At 40.0% G+C, this 18,721-nt stretch overlaps 1 protein-coding gene across 2 annotated transcripts in view; it reads right to left on the minus strand.

The window, feature by feature from the left end:
* Positions 1-18,721, minus strand: part of ANK3 (ankyrin 3) — a 299,184-nt gene that overhangs the window by 14,408 nt on the left and 266,055 nt on the right. For both annotated transcript variants that reach the window (XM_065639540.1, XM_065639541.1), the window contains exons 38-44: positions 12,106-18,522; positions 10,114-10,188; positions 9,272-9,403; positions 8,392-8,535; positions 5,624-6,296; positions 3,583-3,961; positions 238-336 (exon numbers count right to left, since the gene is read on the minus strand). In XM_065639540.1, coding sequence (XP_065495612.1) covers positions 238-336; positions 3,583-3,961; positions 5,624-6,296; positions 8,392-8,535; positions 9,272-9,403; positions 10,114-10,188; positions 12,106-18,522 — 7,919 coding nt within the window. The remainder of the gene's footprint in view (positions 1-237; positions 337-3,582; positions 3,962-5,623; positions 6,297-8,391; positions 8,536-9,271; positions 9,404-10,113; positions 10,189-12,105; positions 18,523-18,721) is intronic.

Raw genomic sequence — 18,721 nt, forward strand, 5'->3', positions numbered from 1 at the left:
CAGTGGCAGCAAAGGACACAACATGCCATGCAGCACACTTGTCTTCTAGCAGAAGACAACTATAAACCTCTGGGTTAAGCAAGGAAAGGCCACCTAGCACTTGGTTATAAATACATACTGGCAATGAAAAGCACGCTACCAGAGGGACTCTAGTATGCCAAAACTGCCCTTCTGACACAGCAGTCCAAACCCACGGCCATGCCAACATCACCTCAGAAATGCGAATCACAAAAATACCTTCAGAATCAACCGCCGTCGGTAAACTCTTGTAGTAATTCTCTGCTCTTCATCTGAGCTCGAATCACTTTCAATCTCACTGTCACTGTCACTACATTCCTAATAAATGCAGTTTTAGTACATTTGAACAGCACATTTGCAGGACAGAACATGCTGATCAGGATTTGGAGAAGAACACAGAGGTTATCAAAGACAGTGTGTTTTTCCTGGCTCTATTATGTACATAATGACTCGCAATTTTGCTCTTAAAATATATGGTGGGAGGAGGCCTTTTTTCTTCTTGGCATGCTGTAGCTTGGTAAGTATATCAGGTATGGAATATCTTAGCAACTCTTAAGTCTTAGAAAATGGTATTTGGAATGCATCTGACCTGCAGAACTTCTAAATCTTACATAATTGTAAAAAATTTTGTGTACAGAGAACGCTTGTCATAACTGCTTGCTTTTTTCTCCTCAAAAATTAATATTTCAAACAAATTGTATGGATCCACAAGATATGGGAAGCGAATTCCCTTATAAAGACAGACGACAGTCACACAGAAAGATTCAGTGGAGCACCTCCACAAAGATGATTGCAAATAAGCATTTTTAATTACTTCTCCATGTAAATGGCTTTTTCCTGGTCAGTATTTATCTGCTTTTGAGTAGCAGAACCGTAGTGCGATGTACAATCATTCTGCTATTGCCAAGTACATTTCTGTTTCTTTTTTTGAATCTGGCCCAAGGCATCCCAAATGTAAAATAAGAGTAGGCATAGGTGAGTGAAGGAAAAAAAAAAGGGACAATATAACAAAAAGCATTTGGGGCAGGATGACAGTATTCATCCATGTGTAACACCAGCCAAATATATATACAAAAAAATTATAACCCAACCCTATCCTGAAGAAGTAACAGGAAGTAGGAGAAGATTCCCAAAGGGCATGGAAGTTTTGGAGGAAACACTATTTTTAATACACAGCTTCAAGTGGTTTATTTGTGATGGAATTCTGACACTAGGAGTCACTTCAGCCATTCAGTGGACATCCCCCTCTTTGGGATAATAGAACAAATATGCTGTGCTCCTCTCATTTAAAAAGATCACTGGAATCCGATGCTTGAGCATTCGCAGAGAATTATGTGGCCTACCCTGTCACCACACTGCTTTTGTAAACCTTTGGGCGTTTACGTGGACTTGGGATGAGGCCAACAATTTGTGTCATCCACGTCAGCAAGCCGAAGCCCAATATCAGTTGTCTGAGTTTATCTCTTGGTGCAAACTGTGTGCCAGCCCTCACCCTGCAGGTGGATGACTATTGCTTCTTAGCTCTGCCCCAATGGGTCATCAAAAAAATCTCTTACTTGGGAAGTAATTTTATTTTATTTCCCCTTTCTTTCCACAGAAATATATCTATGTTTCTTCCATACTTTTCTCTTTATGCAGCATTTCTGAAGAACACCTTGCAGAAAGACTGCAGTTGAAATCCTCTTTCTGTTTTCATGACAGCACATGAAGTGTCTCGCTATTCATTGTACTGTACTAGTAATTAAACTATTGACTTCAAATTAGAAGATATTATTGAAGGAATATCAACAAGGTATTAGAAGCAATTCTTGTTGTCATTCTAACACACACTAGTTTGTTAACCCTTCAGGCTTTGTGAGAGATCCATGTTTAGAAATGACATTATCTTCTGACACCAGTTCATTCAAGATCATGTTTATAAAAAGACCTGTTACTTAGAATATAAGATTATGACCCCTTACCAATAAAGCAAAAGTAGTGCAAAAAGCACGCGTAAGAAAAGTATGTGCTTTTTCTTCCCAGTAAAGACGGGATATCCCAAAGCAAAGAGCACACAGAAGCGGATGGCAACTTATCTTCTCACTGACGGGAATCCAGAGGGGAAAGCGCAGCACTGCTACACACCCTCAGCACCTTTAGTGTGCATCTATCCCTGCATTTAGACTGAGTATGATACCAGCCTGAGGTCCGCCCCAAAGCCTACCAGCACTAAAGGAACTCTGCCATCAGCCTTTAGCTGCCTTTGCAGAAGGCTCTTACATTTTTTAAGTATTCCAGTAATTAGTGAACATTAGGAAAGATTGTCACTACTTCAACTGTATTACGAACTAATAACAAGATAATAACAATCACATGCCGCATAACTGCTGAGACTGATTATGTTACCATCTAATAAAAGAACTCTGGGTTGTATAATCGAAAGAATAGTTTAAAATTAAGTAATTCAAACCTGAATGATGTATTGCAGGCAATCACAGTCAACATTTTTACTGTGCTACAATTAAAAAAAAAAAAAGTACTATATCATTTAGAAGCAATTCTACTGAAATAGCCTGCTTCCAGAAGGTATGATCTCTTCCTCTATTATACCCAGGAAAAGACAATCTCAGCAGAGAGAGGAATGCAGAAGAAACTGCAATTTCTGCCTGGTTCCCTGCTGTCCCTGTGGCCTATTCCGTGGCAACCCTCTCACTGCCAGGGTGTGAGATACACGCAGCTGCGGGGCTATAAGCCATTCTTTGAACCAACTTTACTTTTAAGCTTCTGGGAAATAAATATAAGCCACTGAGAAAGGTATTAAAATCTTCATCATCAGAAAACAAATTTATAACTGAGGTTTTGCAGTTAAGGATGTGCAAGCCAGGCAAGGCAGAAATGAAGGGAAGCCCCTATGCAGTATTTTAAGAAAGAACCACCACCTGGAAAAGCGCTTTACACATTTGGAAATCTTTTGATTCCCCTTGGCTGGATGCCTTTTTGAGTTGGGATGAATGAGGCCATGAAACAAAAAACTTAAGGAGGAGATCAAATGCTACCCAAAATTTATTTTTCTGCAAATTAACAGGATAAAAAAAGTGCTGGGGGTTTTGGAGACAAGGAGCAGGATAGGGGCTGAAGAGTCCCTATGTCTCTTTGCTCACTTCAGTGTCACAAAAAAGAATAGAAACTGGTGGCATCTCCTTCCTGGAAGCAGATGGAGAGCAGCTAAGCTGTTTGGCTCTGTTTGCACAGGTGGTATGTCAGGGCAGGGAAAAGGCTTGTTCCGCAATGATGCAGGATGGCAATCCCAGAAGCTGCTCTAACCTTTTCCAGGGCTCAGGAGCTCTGCTTGGCTCCCCTGCCTGCCTCAAGTTCCACCTCGTTCTGTTCACACTGCAGAATATAAATTTCCACTAACATCCAGTTTTCTTAATTTAGCAGTGAATAGAAAAGGCATAAAAATGATGAAAAACACAAAACAACCTGTCACAAACAACATTACAAGTCTTACAAAAAATTATGTCAAGCAATATGTCAAGCAATAGGAACTGCTCACACAGTTAATAATTACAAGACATACTGTACCTTCTGTTCAGACATTACTACTCCCTCCTCCTCTTGGATGCTTGTTCTTGGCTTGCCATCCTCAGAAGTACTCCAGCTCATCTTCTTCACACTGACAGGCACAGATGTTTTGTTGCCTTCTGTCATTGGCTTGCTAGTCTCTTCCAAGGATTTCTGATATGCTGTTGATGATAATGTTTGCTCATCAGTACCAGCTGAAATCTGGGGCTTTGTTTTCAGGGCTTCTTTGTCACTCTGTTTTCCCACGTCATTTAAAGATTCCTGGATGTAGGATTTAGTTTTTGCCTCTGTTGTGGATTCGGAGAGGCTTCCATTTGTTTCCGGCTTCCCTGCTTCTCCTTTGACATATGAGGTAACAGAATCCCTACATTGGTCTGAGCTACAAGAAAAAGAGAATAGACAGCCATTCAGTGCTTAAAGCACACACAGAAAGGCAAAGCACCAACCCTCTTACTGAGCCTTCGTTTTTAGCATATGTGTTTCAGACAACGGAAAATTTTAAATTCAGCTTGCAAACACCAATCTATTTAATAGCCCTGTCCTCTGCATCATGATATCTTTTCAGAAGAAATGAGAATACGGTGCTACACTAGAAATAAGGCCAAATGTTTTATATTAATCCCCTTCTACTTGGGGGGAAGGGAAGGAAAATGAGAAAGAAAAATACACAAAACCTATCATCTCCCTTGTATAATCAAGAGATAAATCCCTGAGGCACTAAGTCTTTAACCTGTTCTCTAGCTAAGGAGGTGATGAAAGTATCTGCTGTCATGCAATTACCAGTAATGACCAAATAATTAATGTTATTTTTACCACCAAACTACAATAGCTGTACTCCAGATAAGTCATGGCTTTTAAAAAATATTGGTATCTAAAAAGAAATCCTTAGACAGTACAGAGTTTCAATAAAACACAAAGTCTGATGCACGGTTTTCTTATTTTTCTTCTTTTTTTTTTTTCTTGCTTTGAAATAAGCACTACAACTGTACACAGAAAATACTATAGCTATTTGCTGGCAAATGTCTTATGAAAGATAGCAAACTGAATTCATCTAGTTAGAAATGGATAGGTTATCTTCTTAAGGAAGCCCTTTCACTTCTAGAATTGATCGGTTTTACTTATTTAACACAATGTAAAATGCGGAATAACAGTGCTTGCTTAGCAGAACAGAAATCACATTGATAGTAGATCAGATGCTTTACAGTTCTGGAAGACAATCAGTTTGCTGAAATCTACGGCCGCACTCCCAGTGGATTCAATAAGAGAGTATTTAATGCTATCTGGAACCTTAAAACATCCTGAGTCAAAGCTGCAAAGAATGTATACTGCTGACAGACAAATGATCACTCTGCAGATAATAATTCTCTGCTGATTTACAGCTCATGCAGAGCTGGCTCCTTCAGTTAGTAATCATGGGAGCCACCTTCAAAGGCAGACAGGAGCTCTTCACCCAGTAGGTACCAGTAAGGCTGAATACGACAATGCGTATTGTGAATGTTGAAAGCTTAAATAGGCCCAAGGGGAGGCTGGGAAAGCTCACAGAAGAGAGATGCACTGAGGATAACTATGCAGAAAGCGCCTGTCTCAGAAGGTCATTATACTGAAAGCGAGTAGAGCCTGGGAAAGTACTGAAGGAAAACAGTGTATACATCCCCTTTCCTCCTTCCCTGAGCATCTTCTGCAGTCACTGCTGGGAGGCAATGTATAAGACTAGGAGAGGATCTGGTATCACCATTCTCACATTCTCATGCCTTGTAACTTCATTTCTTTAAAAGTCTAGTAAATCAGCATGACATAGCAGGCTTGAAGTGTTATACAAACAATGGTAATTTAAAAATTGGTTTATGGAAAAAGCAATGACTATCTGAGGGAAGACAACTATTATTTTTTCTTTTGAATACATATATATCTATATATATATATATGCGTATATACGTGCTGTCATAGAATAGCAGAACAGCAGCTTCAGCACTGTTCCCGGAGGTGCAAGTGGCATGGGAAGGCTTCTTACACACACATACTCTTACACAAAGATGCTCACCTATCATCCAAGCGACCTAGCAGGCTACCACCTATTCTGCGTCCTGATGTCAGTGGCTCGGTGACACTTGACGAGTCAGTCTGCCAACCTGTAATTGAAGACATCTCGTGTTCTGCTTGTTGAACACCTTTAAGAATTGACCATACTCTTTCTTCCGTCATCTCCTCAGACTCAGCTCCTTCTTCCAGATGAATGTCCTCAAACAGAGATTTAAGCTTTTCTTCTGTCATCTCCTCATCAGTACCAGACTTTTCTCTCTCAGGCTGTTCAGTCCTTACTCCTGTTTTACTAGTCTCTTCGCTCTGCCTTTGTTTAGCATCTTTTGACATCTCGCCATAACTACCAAGATACCGTGGAAAATCCTTAAGGTCCACTTCCTCCAACTGGCTCTCGCCTATGGAAATATCTTTAGGTGTTCCTTCTCTAGGTACTGAGAAATCAAGTTTGCTGTCGTCCAGTGAAGTGTCTTCTTCAGTCACCACTGGTGGTGCTGCTGCTGTACCATCTACGTGTCCCTGGGAGGTCACTAACACGTCACTCAGTCTACTGGGAGTTCTAAGGGGTGACTCTAGGCTAGAGGTGTCGCTAAAGAAATCGTCCTGATGGAAAGGGGTGGGCGGCACGAAGCGCAACCCAGTGGGAGTTTCCAGTTCCACTTGAATGGAGGGATAACCTAAGGAAGACAGCACATTTGGACTGACTGGGACAAAGCATGGAGCAAATAAAGCAAATGTCAAATGACTCATGAGTTACATAAAGTATGAAACATAAGAGGAGGTGCAGGTGTACAACAACAACTGCAGTTCTGATAGATTTCTTCACTTTGTCCCGAATAGATGGAACAAAAAATGAGTACTGCCAGTGAATAGTACAGTGAAGCCAGTACTTTTGACTATTTTCTAAATAGTCTGTAAAGATTTCAGCAATTGGTTTTGCAGCCATTTTAACATATTTAAGCTATAGCAGATCATCTTATGAGCATGCAATAAATCAAATGTGGACGAGGATGGTTGTCCCTTTATATCCAATACAATCTCTTCCAACCATGTTGCATAAATCTTTCTTTCCCAGTTTTTATGTTTTTAAATTTGGAAGTTTAATAAATAGATTTTCAAGACACAAGTAGATCATAAAACTGGACAGCCACTTTTTTGTCATTAGGTATTATTTCTAAAACAGGTCCACATTTTAAATATACTTTTATATAAAAAATACAATACTAGCAATACAATGTTACTAATATATATCTTCAGTTTAACCATAGAGCCATGAGAATGGAATAGTTAAAGAATGAGGAACAGAAATGGATCCTAATGAGGATACTAGAGAATAGTTCATCTAAATACACAGCAGGATAAAAAACTAAAAAAGGAAGTTAACAAAGGGATAAGAGGACATAAACACAACAAGGGAGAACTATATGAATATTTCAGGTACAGTTAAGCTATACAGGTGAGAGGACTGTGGTGAGTAAGGAGATCTCGGTGATCTTGGAGAGTGATGCGATCTTGGTGACATGGGTACAATCAGATACACTGATCAAATAAAGAGAGAAAAGAAAAAATGATGAAAACATGGGAAAAACATACAAAAGGATTAAACTGAATATAAACGTAAACACAACAACAAAATCTGAAGCTCGCTTTCCAGCTAATAGCAGGCTAGGTAACCTATGAAAGGAAAGAACACATGCTGTGGGGTTTACTGGGTGTTGCGCTGCCTGCAAAGGGTGGTGCATTAACAGGGCCCGGGTTTTTTCTTTCCTGAATCAGCTGAGAGAAAGGCAAAGGTGGTCTGGTCTTGGTGAGGAAAGGAAGCTTGAGGAAGGTTCAGAGAGGAGGAGAGACAGAAAGCAACTGCAGAGAAGCATTTTTTTATCATAAAACATTGATGCTACTATTAAAAGTTGCGATCAACATTTCAAGAGCAACTTTCTTAAAATGTCAACAGAAAATTGTTTCTGTGTTGCAATGATTCAATGACCAGCAATGCTGCTCAATAATGGAGGTACACTGAGCTTATATGCTCTGAAGAAAAAAAAAGTCCTACTAAAACACAGAGAAAGCCCAATACACACTTGAATGAATTACAAAAAGCAAAGAAAATGTTACTTACAAAAGAAAAATCTTACTTAAGGAGCTATTTATAATACATGTGAGCAAAAAAAATCAAAATAAAGAATGTAGCAACCCAGTACCTGTTAAGTAACATTTAAAAGAAGAAAAAACAACGTTTAGCATCTTCAACATACTGATAAATAATAAGCATACCTATGGCAACTCTGTTTTACAAGCAGAACTTCATTTATCCTTTTAACCTGGCTCAAAATTAACCTGCACAATTCTGCTTTCAGTTGGTACAGCTTCCATGTGAAAATTATTACACAATTTTACCAGTAGTAGAATGAAAAATATTTTCTCTCATGCACTAATAAAACATTTTCTTACTTGTCTACTACCATTGCAGAAATGGTGCAACTGAAAATCATAAAGCAGTTGACGTTCACTTGTCTCAAAGAGGCTTGGTAGTAAATTGCATGTTAATTTACTCTATGCAATTAGTTAGCACTTTTTTTTCTCCTTGTTCTTTCTTTTTTCTTTGCAACCTACATATTGTACCATGAGCATGCTTTAAGAGAGGAAAAAGCCTCCACATTAAAAACAATTGTTTCTATAGAACTTACTGTCTTTTTAAAAGTCTAGTTTATACAACATTATTATACTACTGGATATGTCACTGAACTAAATATGACCATGGAATTCAATTACCATCAATGGGATCATGAAAAACGTTATTTTCATCTGCAAAACTTCTGGTGCCTGAAATATTTCCATAATCAAATATTGGTCCTTCCAACAGGGTCACGATATCGATTCGATTAATTTTTGTCAATACAGAAGTTAAGGCATCAGCTGAAAAACAAAGAAGACATGTCAGAAAAAAGTTCAGCATTGCAGAACTGTGTAATCGTCTTTCTCAGTTACACATTGCATTAATTATAAATTGCTGGCATGTGTTTCTGTCCCAATAACTTTGGTTCTAGCAAACCCCCATCATTTGTCTAGTTACCATTCTGTTCCCTACTTATTCAAGATATACATCTCTTAAGAGTCTTCCCTGCCCCCCCAAGTATAATTATATTACAACACAAAAGGCACAGACAATAAGATCAGAAGGTTCTTAAAAAACATATTTACTTACTACTGAAACAAAATATCCTTTTACTGGAGCATAAAACCATTCTGTTTTGAGGAACAACAATAGGTAGCCATGTAGGTAATAACACACATAAGGCTATTCATACAGTACATTGTGAAATCTCATTTACAGTAATCTTTCTATGAGAATACAGTAATACTAGAAATGACTTTAATGATGAAAGGAGATCAAAGTAAACTCAAATACTGTGTAGGAGTGTATGGATTAGAGAATGTTAATGATCACCATTGACCTAAAACAAAAATCAAAACCTCTCTCTCAATTTGAGCAATTCAAGTGAAATGTGCAGATAAAACAAGCAAACTTTTTTTTCCCCATCAGTGGTTTGCAATAGACATTAATATTTTCTTCAATTCAAGCTATTTAGAGCAGGCAACAGATGAAATGGGCTATAACTTCTAAAGAACAAAAGTAACTACTTGAACTTACTTGTAGCATTTTTCCCATCTCTGGTAACCCATTTTTTTAATAACATGAAGCTTTGAGCAATAAGAGAATTTGGGTTTTCTACTCGGATTTGGTTTATTTCATCCACGGAAAAATTCAATTCTCTTGCCAGTTCTATAAAAAGAAACAAACAAACAAACAAGCAAGAAAAGAAAACAACAACAAAACCAGCAAACAAAGAACAAATTTCTCAGTCATCCTGTTAGGCTTTAAAACATCACCTTTCTTAGATCACACAAATAGCAACAAAACTACCCGACACAAATGGGTAACTTTACAGATAATGATGAACATGGCATTCTACACTCATACTTTAATTTCTTAAGACAGTCATAATTTTGAATTTTAATCATATCTCTGCGAGCTATTGTCATATTTATACCCAGTAAGCCACTTAAACATGGTGAAGAAAAGCTCCGTGGAGACTACCCCATCACCACCAATTTAGAAAATCTGTTTTTTTCTGGTGACTGTTACTCCTTCACACAGTCAGGCAATGCCCTCCTGCAACCCCTCTGGCTTTGGGGAAGCTGCTGTCCAGAGAGCAGATGGATCCTCTCAGCTCCTTGGGGGAACCTCTTGAGAACCATTTTAGCTATTTTTGCTATGAGTTTGTATTTGATTTACTGTAAAACCACAGGATAACTCCTCTCAGATATTTCCCATTAGGCACCTTTGCTCAACAATATGTTGCATATTTTGGGAGGCTGGGCTCACTGTTAATTCAGGAGAGTCTAATGTAGCCTTATTGTGGCTTTTGGTAAAAGACTACCTGAAAATGTAACAGCGAAGACTAATCTCAATATTAAAGCAGAAAAGCTTACCTGTCCAGCTAAGTCCTAGGTGATCAGCTACAATTGCCATCCTTATATCTGTCCGTTCACATGGACTCTGTGGACCTGTGATTTACAATTTCTTGATTAAAAAGGATTTGCACAAAAACCCACAATACCGGACAATAGTTTATTACAAGTAATAGCTTTGACTAAGTTGCCGGTGCTTATATTGTTTACTAGAATGGTTGTGTGTCCTAATAACCTACAAAGTATTTTTTTTTCACAGCTTTTATATTTTCACCTGTGTGAAGCCAAATGTCAAACTACATGATGTCGTGTAATGAAACCAAACATGCTGACAATCTAGCTGTTAGACTGTACACAAGTTGTTCAATTACTGGTGGAAGCCACCAAGACCAGATTAACATCTATTTTCTCTACTTTGACAGAATAAATTTGCTGTCACAAAAGAAATCTTTCAATTTCTGAGTTACATCAAATTTTGAGTTACATTAATATCTTCGGCATGCTTCACTAGCTTTCTACAGTACAGGATTTGTTTAAAGGAAGAAAGAAGAGTATAAGACAGCACATACAGATGACAATGACAGAATGAAAACTACAGTTAAGTCACTCCACAGGCAATCACAACAGTTCATGCACTAGGATCAACAAGTTGAAAGTTTTACAAACTAGGCTTGATCTCCACGAGGTGAGCCATGAGAGCTCCAGAAACCTGACTGCCTTCATTCTCACCAGTCCTCTTACTCCTCCTCCTCTCACTGTCGGCCTTTTCACTCTTTGATTTTATAGATGCTGCCTCTGTTCTCATGTCTCTAGTAGACTTCGATGTAATGGAAGGCTGGTAAACTTGAGTAGCTTCTGATATGGATGTGTTCCTTGATGTACTGTCTTCTTCATCATCAGAGACCTCTGACTGCATCTTTTTCTCTTCATCAGATAGACGATCCACAAGCTTTAAAGTCTCACCACTAATTCCCTTAAAATATTCAATAGAATGTTTACATACCTCCCTAAGCTGATTTTTCCTTACTTTAACTGTTGTCATGGTGACGGAGGTAGATCTTACCTTGACTGGTAATTTAGAAGGAGGCTGTTTTGGTTTTTCTTTCTCTACCTGCTCTTGTCTTGGCAGGGCTGGAGTTCTTCTAGCTAGATTACTCCTATGTGTATCTTTTACAGGAATCCTAGACCTTGCTTCTAGACAGGGAGAAGAATTCTTTTGTTTTGCTTTGTCAGGCTTACTAGCCCCTCTCACTTTGCTCCCTGTGTTACTTTGGAGATTATTTTGTGAAAAGACTTCTTTTACTGAGCTGGCCTTTACAGGAAGTTTTGATTTTCCTCTAGCCCCTACCAACTCTGTTGACTTTTGCTGCTCTCCGTGTGGTTTTTGCTTATCTCTTACTCTGCGTCCTTGTGTTGTCCCTGTACCTTTTCCTGAAGTGCTTTTCGCTTGATTAATTTTCTGGAGGGAACATTTTGGTTCCAAATGTTCTTTTAGCACTACATTACTGGTAACATCATCTGTAGGGACAGCAGATGAATCCAAATTGTTGTTGTTATTAAAATTATCTTTTGGAAAATCAGTGTTTTCTGTTTGCCTACAGCTTGTCTGGCTAGAAGCTGAACTCTCAATCACTGATACAGTTTCATTTTCTAATCCCTGACCACTTGGCATCACAGCTTCTATCTTATCTGTCACTTCTCCAGGGCCATCTTTCTTCAGAGTCATGGTGGAAGCAGAAATTCCCATTTTAATTGGTGTGCGCAATTTGGGATCAACTTTAGAAGCAGTTACCGCTGCCGATGGTTTTTCCAGTGAGTTACTACCAAGGGTTTGTTCCATGCAATCTCCACTGGCCTGGATGACGGGCTTATGTTCAACTGCTGTTGTTTCTACTGGTCTCTCTAGGTTTGTTTCTACAGTGTTGTCCCCTGCCTGTGGCTGTGTGATGGCAGTGACTGTACTTTTATCCCCTTCCCCCTTGTCCCCTGACTTCCCTTCAGAAGTATGCTCACCAATCTGAAAAAATTGGAGTCTTTCTTCAACAAAATCCCTCTTGCTCATGTCAATTGCACCACTGCGAGTCATCTCAAACATCTTCCCTTCGTGAAATGGGAAGGGGTTGGGCTCGCTAGTTGGCGTACTTTCATCTGTTGGAGTTCTGGCTGGAGTTGTGTCAGGTGTTGTTGCTTGAGATCTGTCTTCCACTGCCAGACCAAATGGCTTAGCCTCATCATCCCTTGGTTTAGTCTCAAACACTTCATCGTCACCTCGGTTAGTGGACCATGGATCAAAATCTAGACTCTTAGTGGCCACTGTTTTGAAAGGTGTTGCAAATTCTTCGTCTACTTTGTAACTGAAATACGAGTCAGGAAATACAGTCCTGTCAGGGTGTCTGCCTTCCAAACTGAAAAACTGTGCCCCTGACTTCTGTTCGCTCTTATCTCTGGCTTTTTCAGAAGCTGGACCCTTTGAAGCTGCCTTTTCTTCTTCAGGGCCTACCCTGCCTTCCTCCTCAATGACTTCAAGTTTACTCTGGCTAAAGCTGCGATCAGTCTGCTTTAGAATGCCTTCTGTAGTCCATACATCCTTTTTGGTTTCAACTGCTGGACCTGCAAGTTTAGAATCACTCTCAGTTAAACCATCATCTTCATCTTGCAAATCATAACCGTCAAGAGAGTCAATCTCTGTTGCATCAGTATCATGGGAGAATTCTGCAGTGGTTGCTATGGAACACTCTGTGACAGACTGGTCATTGTTATTCCCATTTTGCACTACATCATTCTGGGGTGAGTCAAGCCCAATGTCAAGCTCATTAGGCTTCCCAGAAGTGGGATGTCCTAACTCTTTCTGTTTCTCAATCTTTTCAGGGGCTTTCTGTTTTGAGGTTTCTTTCTGGTCATCTTCCAGTTCTTTCAGTTTGAATGTATACTTTTTAAGTGGAACAGGTTGATAGAGAGATTCATCATCGCTGGAGTCACTGACATCTGCTCCCGGTGGCACAGGAGACGGTGGCTGTACTCTTATAACAGGTTCAGCAAGTTGGCATTTGTCATGTTCATCTTGCAAGTTCACTTCTGTCATCTCCATTTCACTCTCAGTGGAATAATGGGGCTTCTTTTCTGACTCGCCTTGATCTGCATCCAGTGGTGGAGGAGGAGGGAATTCAATGTAGGCAACTCGGTTACCTTTGGGCCTTTTGTTAGAGTCCTTATTTATATGATTAGGCAATGCTTTGTCAATCCGTGGTTCCTCAACTTCTGCCTGTTTTACAGATGTTGACTTAGCCTCTGCTTCCTCCTCTGACTCCTCAGATACCTCAGGTATAGGACTGGGCTTGCCTGGGATGTAAGCTATTAGTGAGTCGGGTGTTTTAGATGTAAACTCATAACTCACTTCCTCTGAACTTGGTGTTTCTGGTGTTAAAGGGCTTTTACCAGAGCTATCTATAAAGGACACTTGTTCTAGTGTGTCATCTTCTGGACTACCTTGCGGAGAAGGAGGTTGCTTTTGCTGTCTAGTTGTGTAAAACGTCCCCCTCGTCTCTTGCACTGTCTTACTCTCCTGACTGACAATTTTTTTAATATTTCCTTGTTGCACCTCTTTCTCGTATTGCTTTCCTACCTGAACAAAACTGACATAAACAGGTAAGGTCTTGATTTCTTTTACTCCCTCAGTGCTTACTAGTGGTGCAACTTTATCCAAGTAATCAATGGCACCAGGGTCAACTAACTCACTCGAAGGAAATTCCTTTCCCGGACTACATTCTAAAGAGTCTGGTGATTTGCTAGGGGATATCTCAGTTTCCTCAACAGGAGGACTTAGACCTATTGAGCTCTGCTGCTTGCTAACTTTTTTGATTTCTGAATGCTTTCTTTTTTCATCTTCCACATAATCAATCTGCCTCTCAACTTTCTGCTTAATCACAGCTGATTGGGATACTTTAGCTGAAAGTTCATAGACACCATCAAGCATGGTTCTCTTCTCCTCAGCAATTCTGACTGGAATATGGGACACAGCAATTTCTTCTTTCCTTTTGGATATTTTATCAGCCACTTCACCGTTATGTTCTCCCTCCCTGACAACAAATTCTCTGTATAAAACCCTTTTTGAGGGAGATTTTACAGTCAGTTCCTTCACTTCTTCTGAATGAATTCCATTTGCTGCCAGTTTGTGCTCTGTCACAGTGATAAATTCACTTTTTCGGTCAGTTTTAGCTTCAGCATGATCAACGTGGTTTTCTTTTACTGTATCTGGAACCAGCACATGTGAAAGTTTTTCTTTTTGTGTTTTATGATTAGAAGTTCCAGGACTTTCCCATGTCCTATAGATTTTCTTGTCCCAGTGTCCCTTCGTTGTTGAGTCTGAGCCATACGCCAGGTCTTTTACTTGTGGTTCTGAAAAGTGTTCTGGCACGCCTTTACTCATCTCAATTCTTTGGTTTTGAGTGTCTGAAGCACGGAAGTCTTCAGTAGCTTTCCCTTTACCTGGAACAAAATCTTCCTCTATTTTCACCTCTTTCTGTAAAGCTGTGCTCCCATCGGTGAGCTCTACTTGCCTTGCATGTTTCTCTCTGGAATAAAACTGATACACTGGTAACTTACTTTCTTGCGATTTCTTTACTGGAATTTTGGCCTGACCATCCAGTTTTTTTTCTTCTTGAGTTACATCCTTACTCCTTGGACTTATACTTTGTTCAAATTTAAGCCTAATGGAACTGAGCTTTGATTGCTTCAGCTGAAATCCAGCCTGAGAAACCTCAGGTACTCCAGTCTGCTGAGCACTTCCTTTGTGTTCCATAGTTTGTTTAGAGTCCTCTGCAGGTTGCACAAATATCCTTTTTTCAGGACTGCTGGGCAAACTGGACGCTTTTCTTTCATCCACCTTGGGAAAGCATTTCCCATCGCGTGCATACTGCTTCATCTTACTCCATTCATCACCAGATGACGGCAATTCAGGGAGCAGAACTTTCTCAGGGCTGCTGCTGGCAGAGCTCTGGCTAGAATGTATTTCTTTGCCATTTTTTTTATGCTGTTTTTTCTCTGGAGACTGTAGCTCATCATTCAACTTCTCTGTTTTATCCCGAAAAAACTGTGATACTTCAGTCAGTTTTTCTTCTGCCTCTTTAACAGTCCTGTCCACCCTGTCTTCATATATCAACTTTTCTCTACCTCTGTCTAATCTGTCCTCAGTAAAGCGCATCCACATCGCATGTTTTGGACTGCTAACATCTCCAGTGTAGTGTAACACTGTCACTTTATCATAATGATCATCTTTAGACATTTTACCTACACCATTTTCAGATACATCTTTATAGATTTTGGAGAGAATCTCTTTTTTGGGGGCAGTAGCTACTTTTTCTCTGCATCGTTTATCAGACCCCTGTAACTCTGCACTAAGGGGTGGAGCATGGTCAGTAACTGACTCCTCAGTATCAGAATGAGACACATCTAGCTTTTCTGAAAGAAGCATTTTCTCAGCAAACCTGTAAGACTCCCCTCTTAGTTCTGACAACTCATCATCATGGTATTCTATTGAGTGCTGACTCAAAAGCTTCAGTGTTTTGTAAGAGTCATCAGACATGAGTTGAGCAGAACTAGGGCGACTGTCTTCTTCCTGGGACACAGGAGTGTTAACTCTAGAGGATTCCAGATAAGAAGGAAGTGACTCTTCAGCCGTGAGCTCTTCTTCTTCTTGCTGACCTTGTTCGTCTGAACAAGGAAAAGCATCATGTTTTTCCAACTCTTTTAAGTTAGTATCTCCCCGAGGCAAGTCTTTCTGATATACATACATTTCCTTTTCTGGATGCTTTTTTGTTTCTCTAATAATGACTTCAGTAGGTTCAGCCTGATTACCTTTTTCAATATGGACCTCTATTATTCGCTCCAGTTTGGGTTTCATTTTGCTGTCCTTCTCTGCATGTTGTGGTGAAGTTTCAGTAGACTTGCTAACATCGGATGTTACTGATGATTTATGTTCAAACAGACCTGCCAGTTCTTTGGAAGGGTCACGTCCAGACTGAAAGGCTTTCATTATGTCATGAACAGACATTGTTTCCTCAATTCTTTCAGACGTGCTTTCAGCGCATGGAGGTTTATGATAAACCATCCTAGTCGTCGTAGTGATATGAGTTTCTTCTTTTACTCGGACACCCTTACTAAGCACACACTTGTGGTCATCTTCTTCACTGCTGCTGGCTTTCATTTGAAAAGCTTTAACCTTCTCTTTAATAGATCCAGCTGGTTTTTGCTCCAGCTCCATAAATGTAGGGGCAGGTTTTGAGGCCGGTAGCTCCTCTGCTTTCTGCTCTGGAATTTCTTCAGATGATGGTTCGTAGCTGCGGATAACATGAACTACTTCAGTTCTTGTTTCTGTAATGACGGGAGGGATGGGTACATCATGGAAAAGTGGTTTTGGCCCTGTGCTTTCAGCGCTTTGTGGGGCAGAAGGTGTCTTTTCGCTCCTTGTTTCAAAGCCACTGTCAGATAAGGGACTTTTATCTTGATCATGTTGAGAAAAGTCATCTGGAGACTCTAAAATAGAATCTGTTCCAAAAAAGGAATCTGCAATTTTACATAACTCCTTTTCTGATGTTGAAGGCCTCATGGAGGCTGGAGGCATTTTAAGTTTATGTTCCTGCAAAGCAATAGCTGGTTTTAAAATGCGTTTTTGTCTCTCTTCACCTTCTTTTTTCCCCTCTTCAAACTTGTATTTAATGTTTGTTAATGAACTGCTACCGATATCATTTGCTAAGTAATCGATAACTTTGGACAAGTTATAATCCTTTTCCGACACGGTTTTAGTTTTAATTTGGACCTTTTCTGGAACAGATATAGGAGGGCTTGTCAAAGCTTGCTGTCTCGCTTCATCAATCTCCTCTGTACTGAACTCTACCCAGTCATCCTCAGACAGGTGTCCTTGATCACTTTTGGATACTTTAGCCGACCCTTTACTTTCTAAACACACATCTTTTTTCAGAATCTCACTAACTTTTACTAAGTCCTCTTTTACTTTCTCAACAATTTTAAAGGGCTCTTCATCATCAATTCTACCCTCTTTCGGTATCTCAGTTTGGAACGGTTTGTCCTCTGCGACATCTGTCTGCAATATTGCAGTCATTCTTATTAGGTCCTCTTTCATTTCAGCAACATCTTTCAGTATCTCCTGACTGGAGGATAAAGAAGATGGTGTGGACAATTTGAGAGCAGAGGGTGCTAAAAACAAGGATGATTTTACTGGAGATGAAGTTCGATTAAAGGGAGGCTGTGTGCGTGCCTCTGTAGTCAATGTTTTAATAGGTGACAGTAACGCAGCGGCTGATTTTGTAAGTGAAGATGACTCTGGGAGCTTCTTTAATGCTGGTTCGGACAAAACATTGACTACAGAATATACTGGCACTGTTATTGTTGATGAAGTTACTGATGAGGTAGTTGCAGATATTGACCCAAGGGCTGTGTACAAAGCACCTGCGGGAGGAGTTCTTATTGACTGGAAAGCTGAGGGTGCTGAAGACACAAATGACCTGAGTGGAGAAAATGACTTTGTTGTAGCTGTTGAAAACACTCTCTCAGCCGTGTCAGCAACTGTGTTAGCAGCACAACTTGCAGAGTGTGCAGCTGCAGCGATCTTGTCTTGAAAAACAGCTGCAGCTTTGGATCCATTTATTAAGTTGGCAGAAGATGGGTATTTGAGAGGTGACACAGATCCATTGAGCAACGGTACATCTGTGTGCCCAGCTACATGTTTTGCTGGCGATGAGAGAGACGAGGCCATCATGACTTTAGAGGATGAAACAGCATCAACTGCTGACTTAGCAGGTGACACCACTGACTTTAGAGGGGACGATAGAAGTGAAGATGCTGATGTGATGACCGATTTAAGTGGTAAACTTGAAGAGTACATGTTAATGTTGGATTTGGGAGATGCTGGAGGCGTCATGGTTATGGACGATCTCTCCAAGAGAGACCCTGCTGTAGTCACTGGAGATGTCCGAGAGGGGAATGTGGTAGTGGATGCCAGCCCTTTTAGACCAGCAGCTTCTGTGACTGTGGGAGCTCTGACGAAAGAGCCTGAAGTAACCTGCATATTGTATGGAGGCTGTGATACCACAGTTTTTATTGGTGAAGAGATTGTCCGAAATGATCTAATTGGAGATGCTACATCGCTAACAGATTTAACTGAAGATGTGGTAGAAGCTCCTAAAGTGGATTTGATTGGAGAAGTAGAAGAAACAGACCATATTGATTTTAATGGGGAAGCTGTAGGAGTGTTAGAGGAAGAGCTTGATAAGGAAGTGAAGCCTGATTTGGCTTGCCCAGGCACAGTAATTGGAGCTGTTGTCCATGACTGATAGGGCCGTGGTGAAAAGAATGGCTTGTAAGAGTAAGTAGCAGGTAGGGATCTTGTTGCTCCCGCACTCCGTTCAACTGTTTCTTAAAATGTTAAATTAAAATCAAACATAAAATCAACAAAAATGGTTGAAAAACAGAGAGACCAGAGAAGAAAATTGGTCAGTAAACGTTGTAATATTACAAAAAGCAAGTATAATTGTTTGCATGAGTTAGGATGGAGGAGGCAAAAGAAGATTTTAAAAGGAAAGAAAAAAATAGGAATGAGCCATATACTGATGAC

This window comes from Caloenas nicobarica, chromosome 7 (genome assembly GCF_036013445.1).
Source record: "Caloenas nicobarica isolate bCalNic1 chromosome 7, bCalNic1.hap1, whole genome shotgun sequence".
Lineage (NCBI taxonomy): Eukaryota > Metazoa > Chordata > Aves > Columbiformes > Columbidae > Caloenas > Caloenas nicobarica.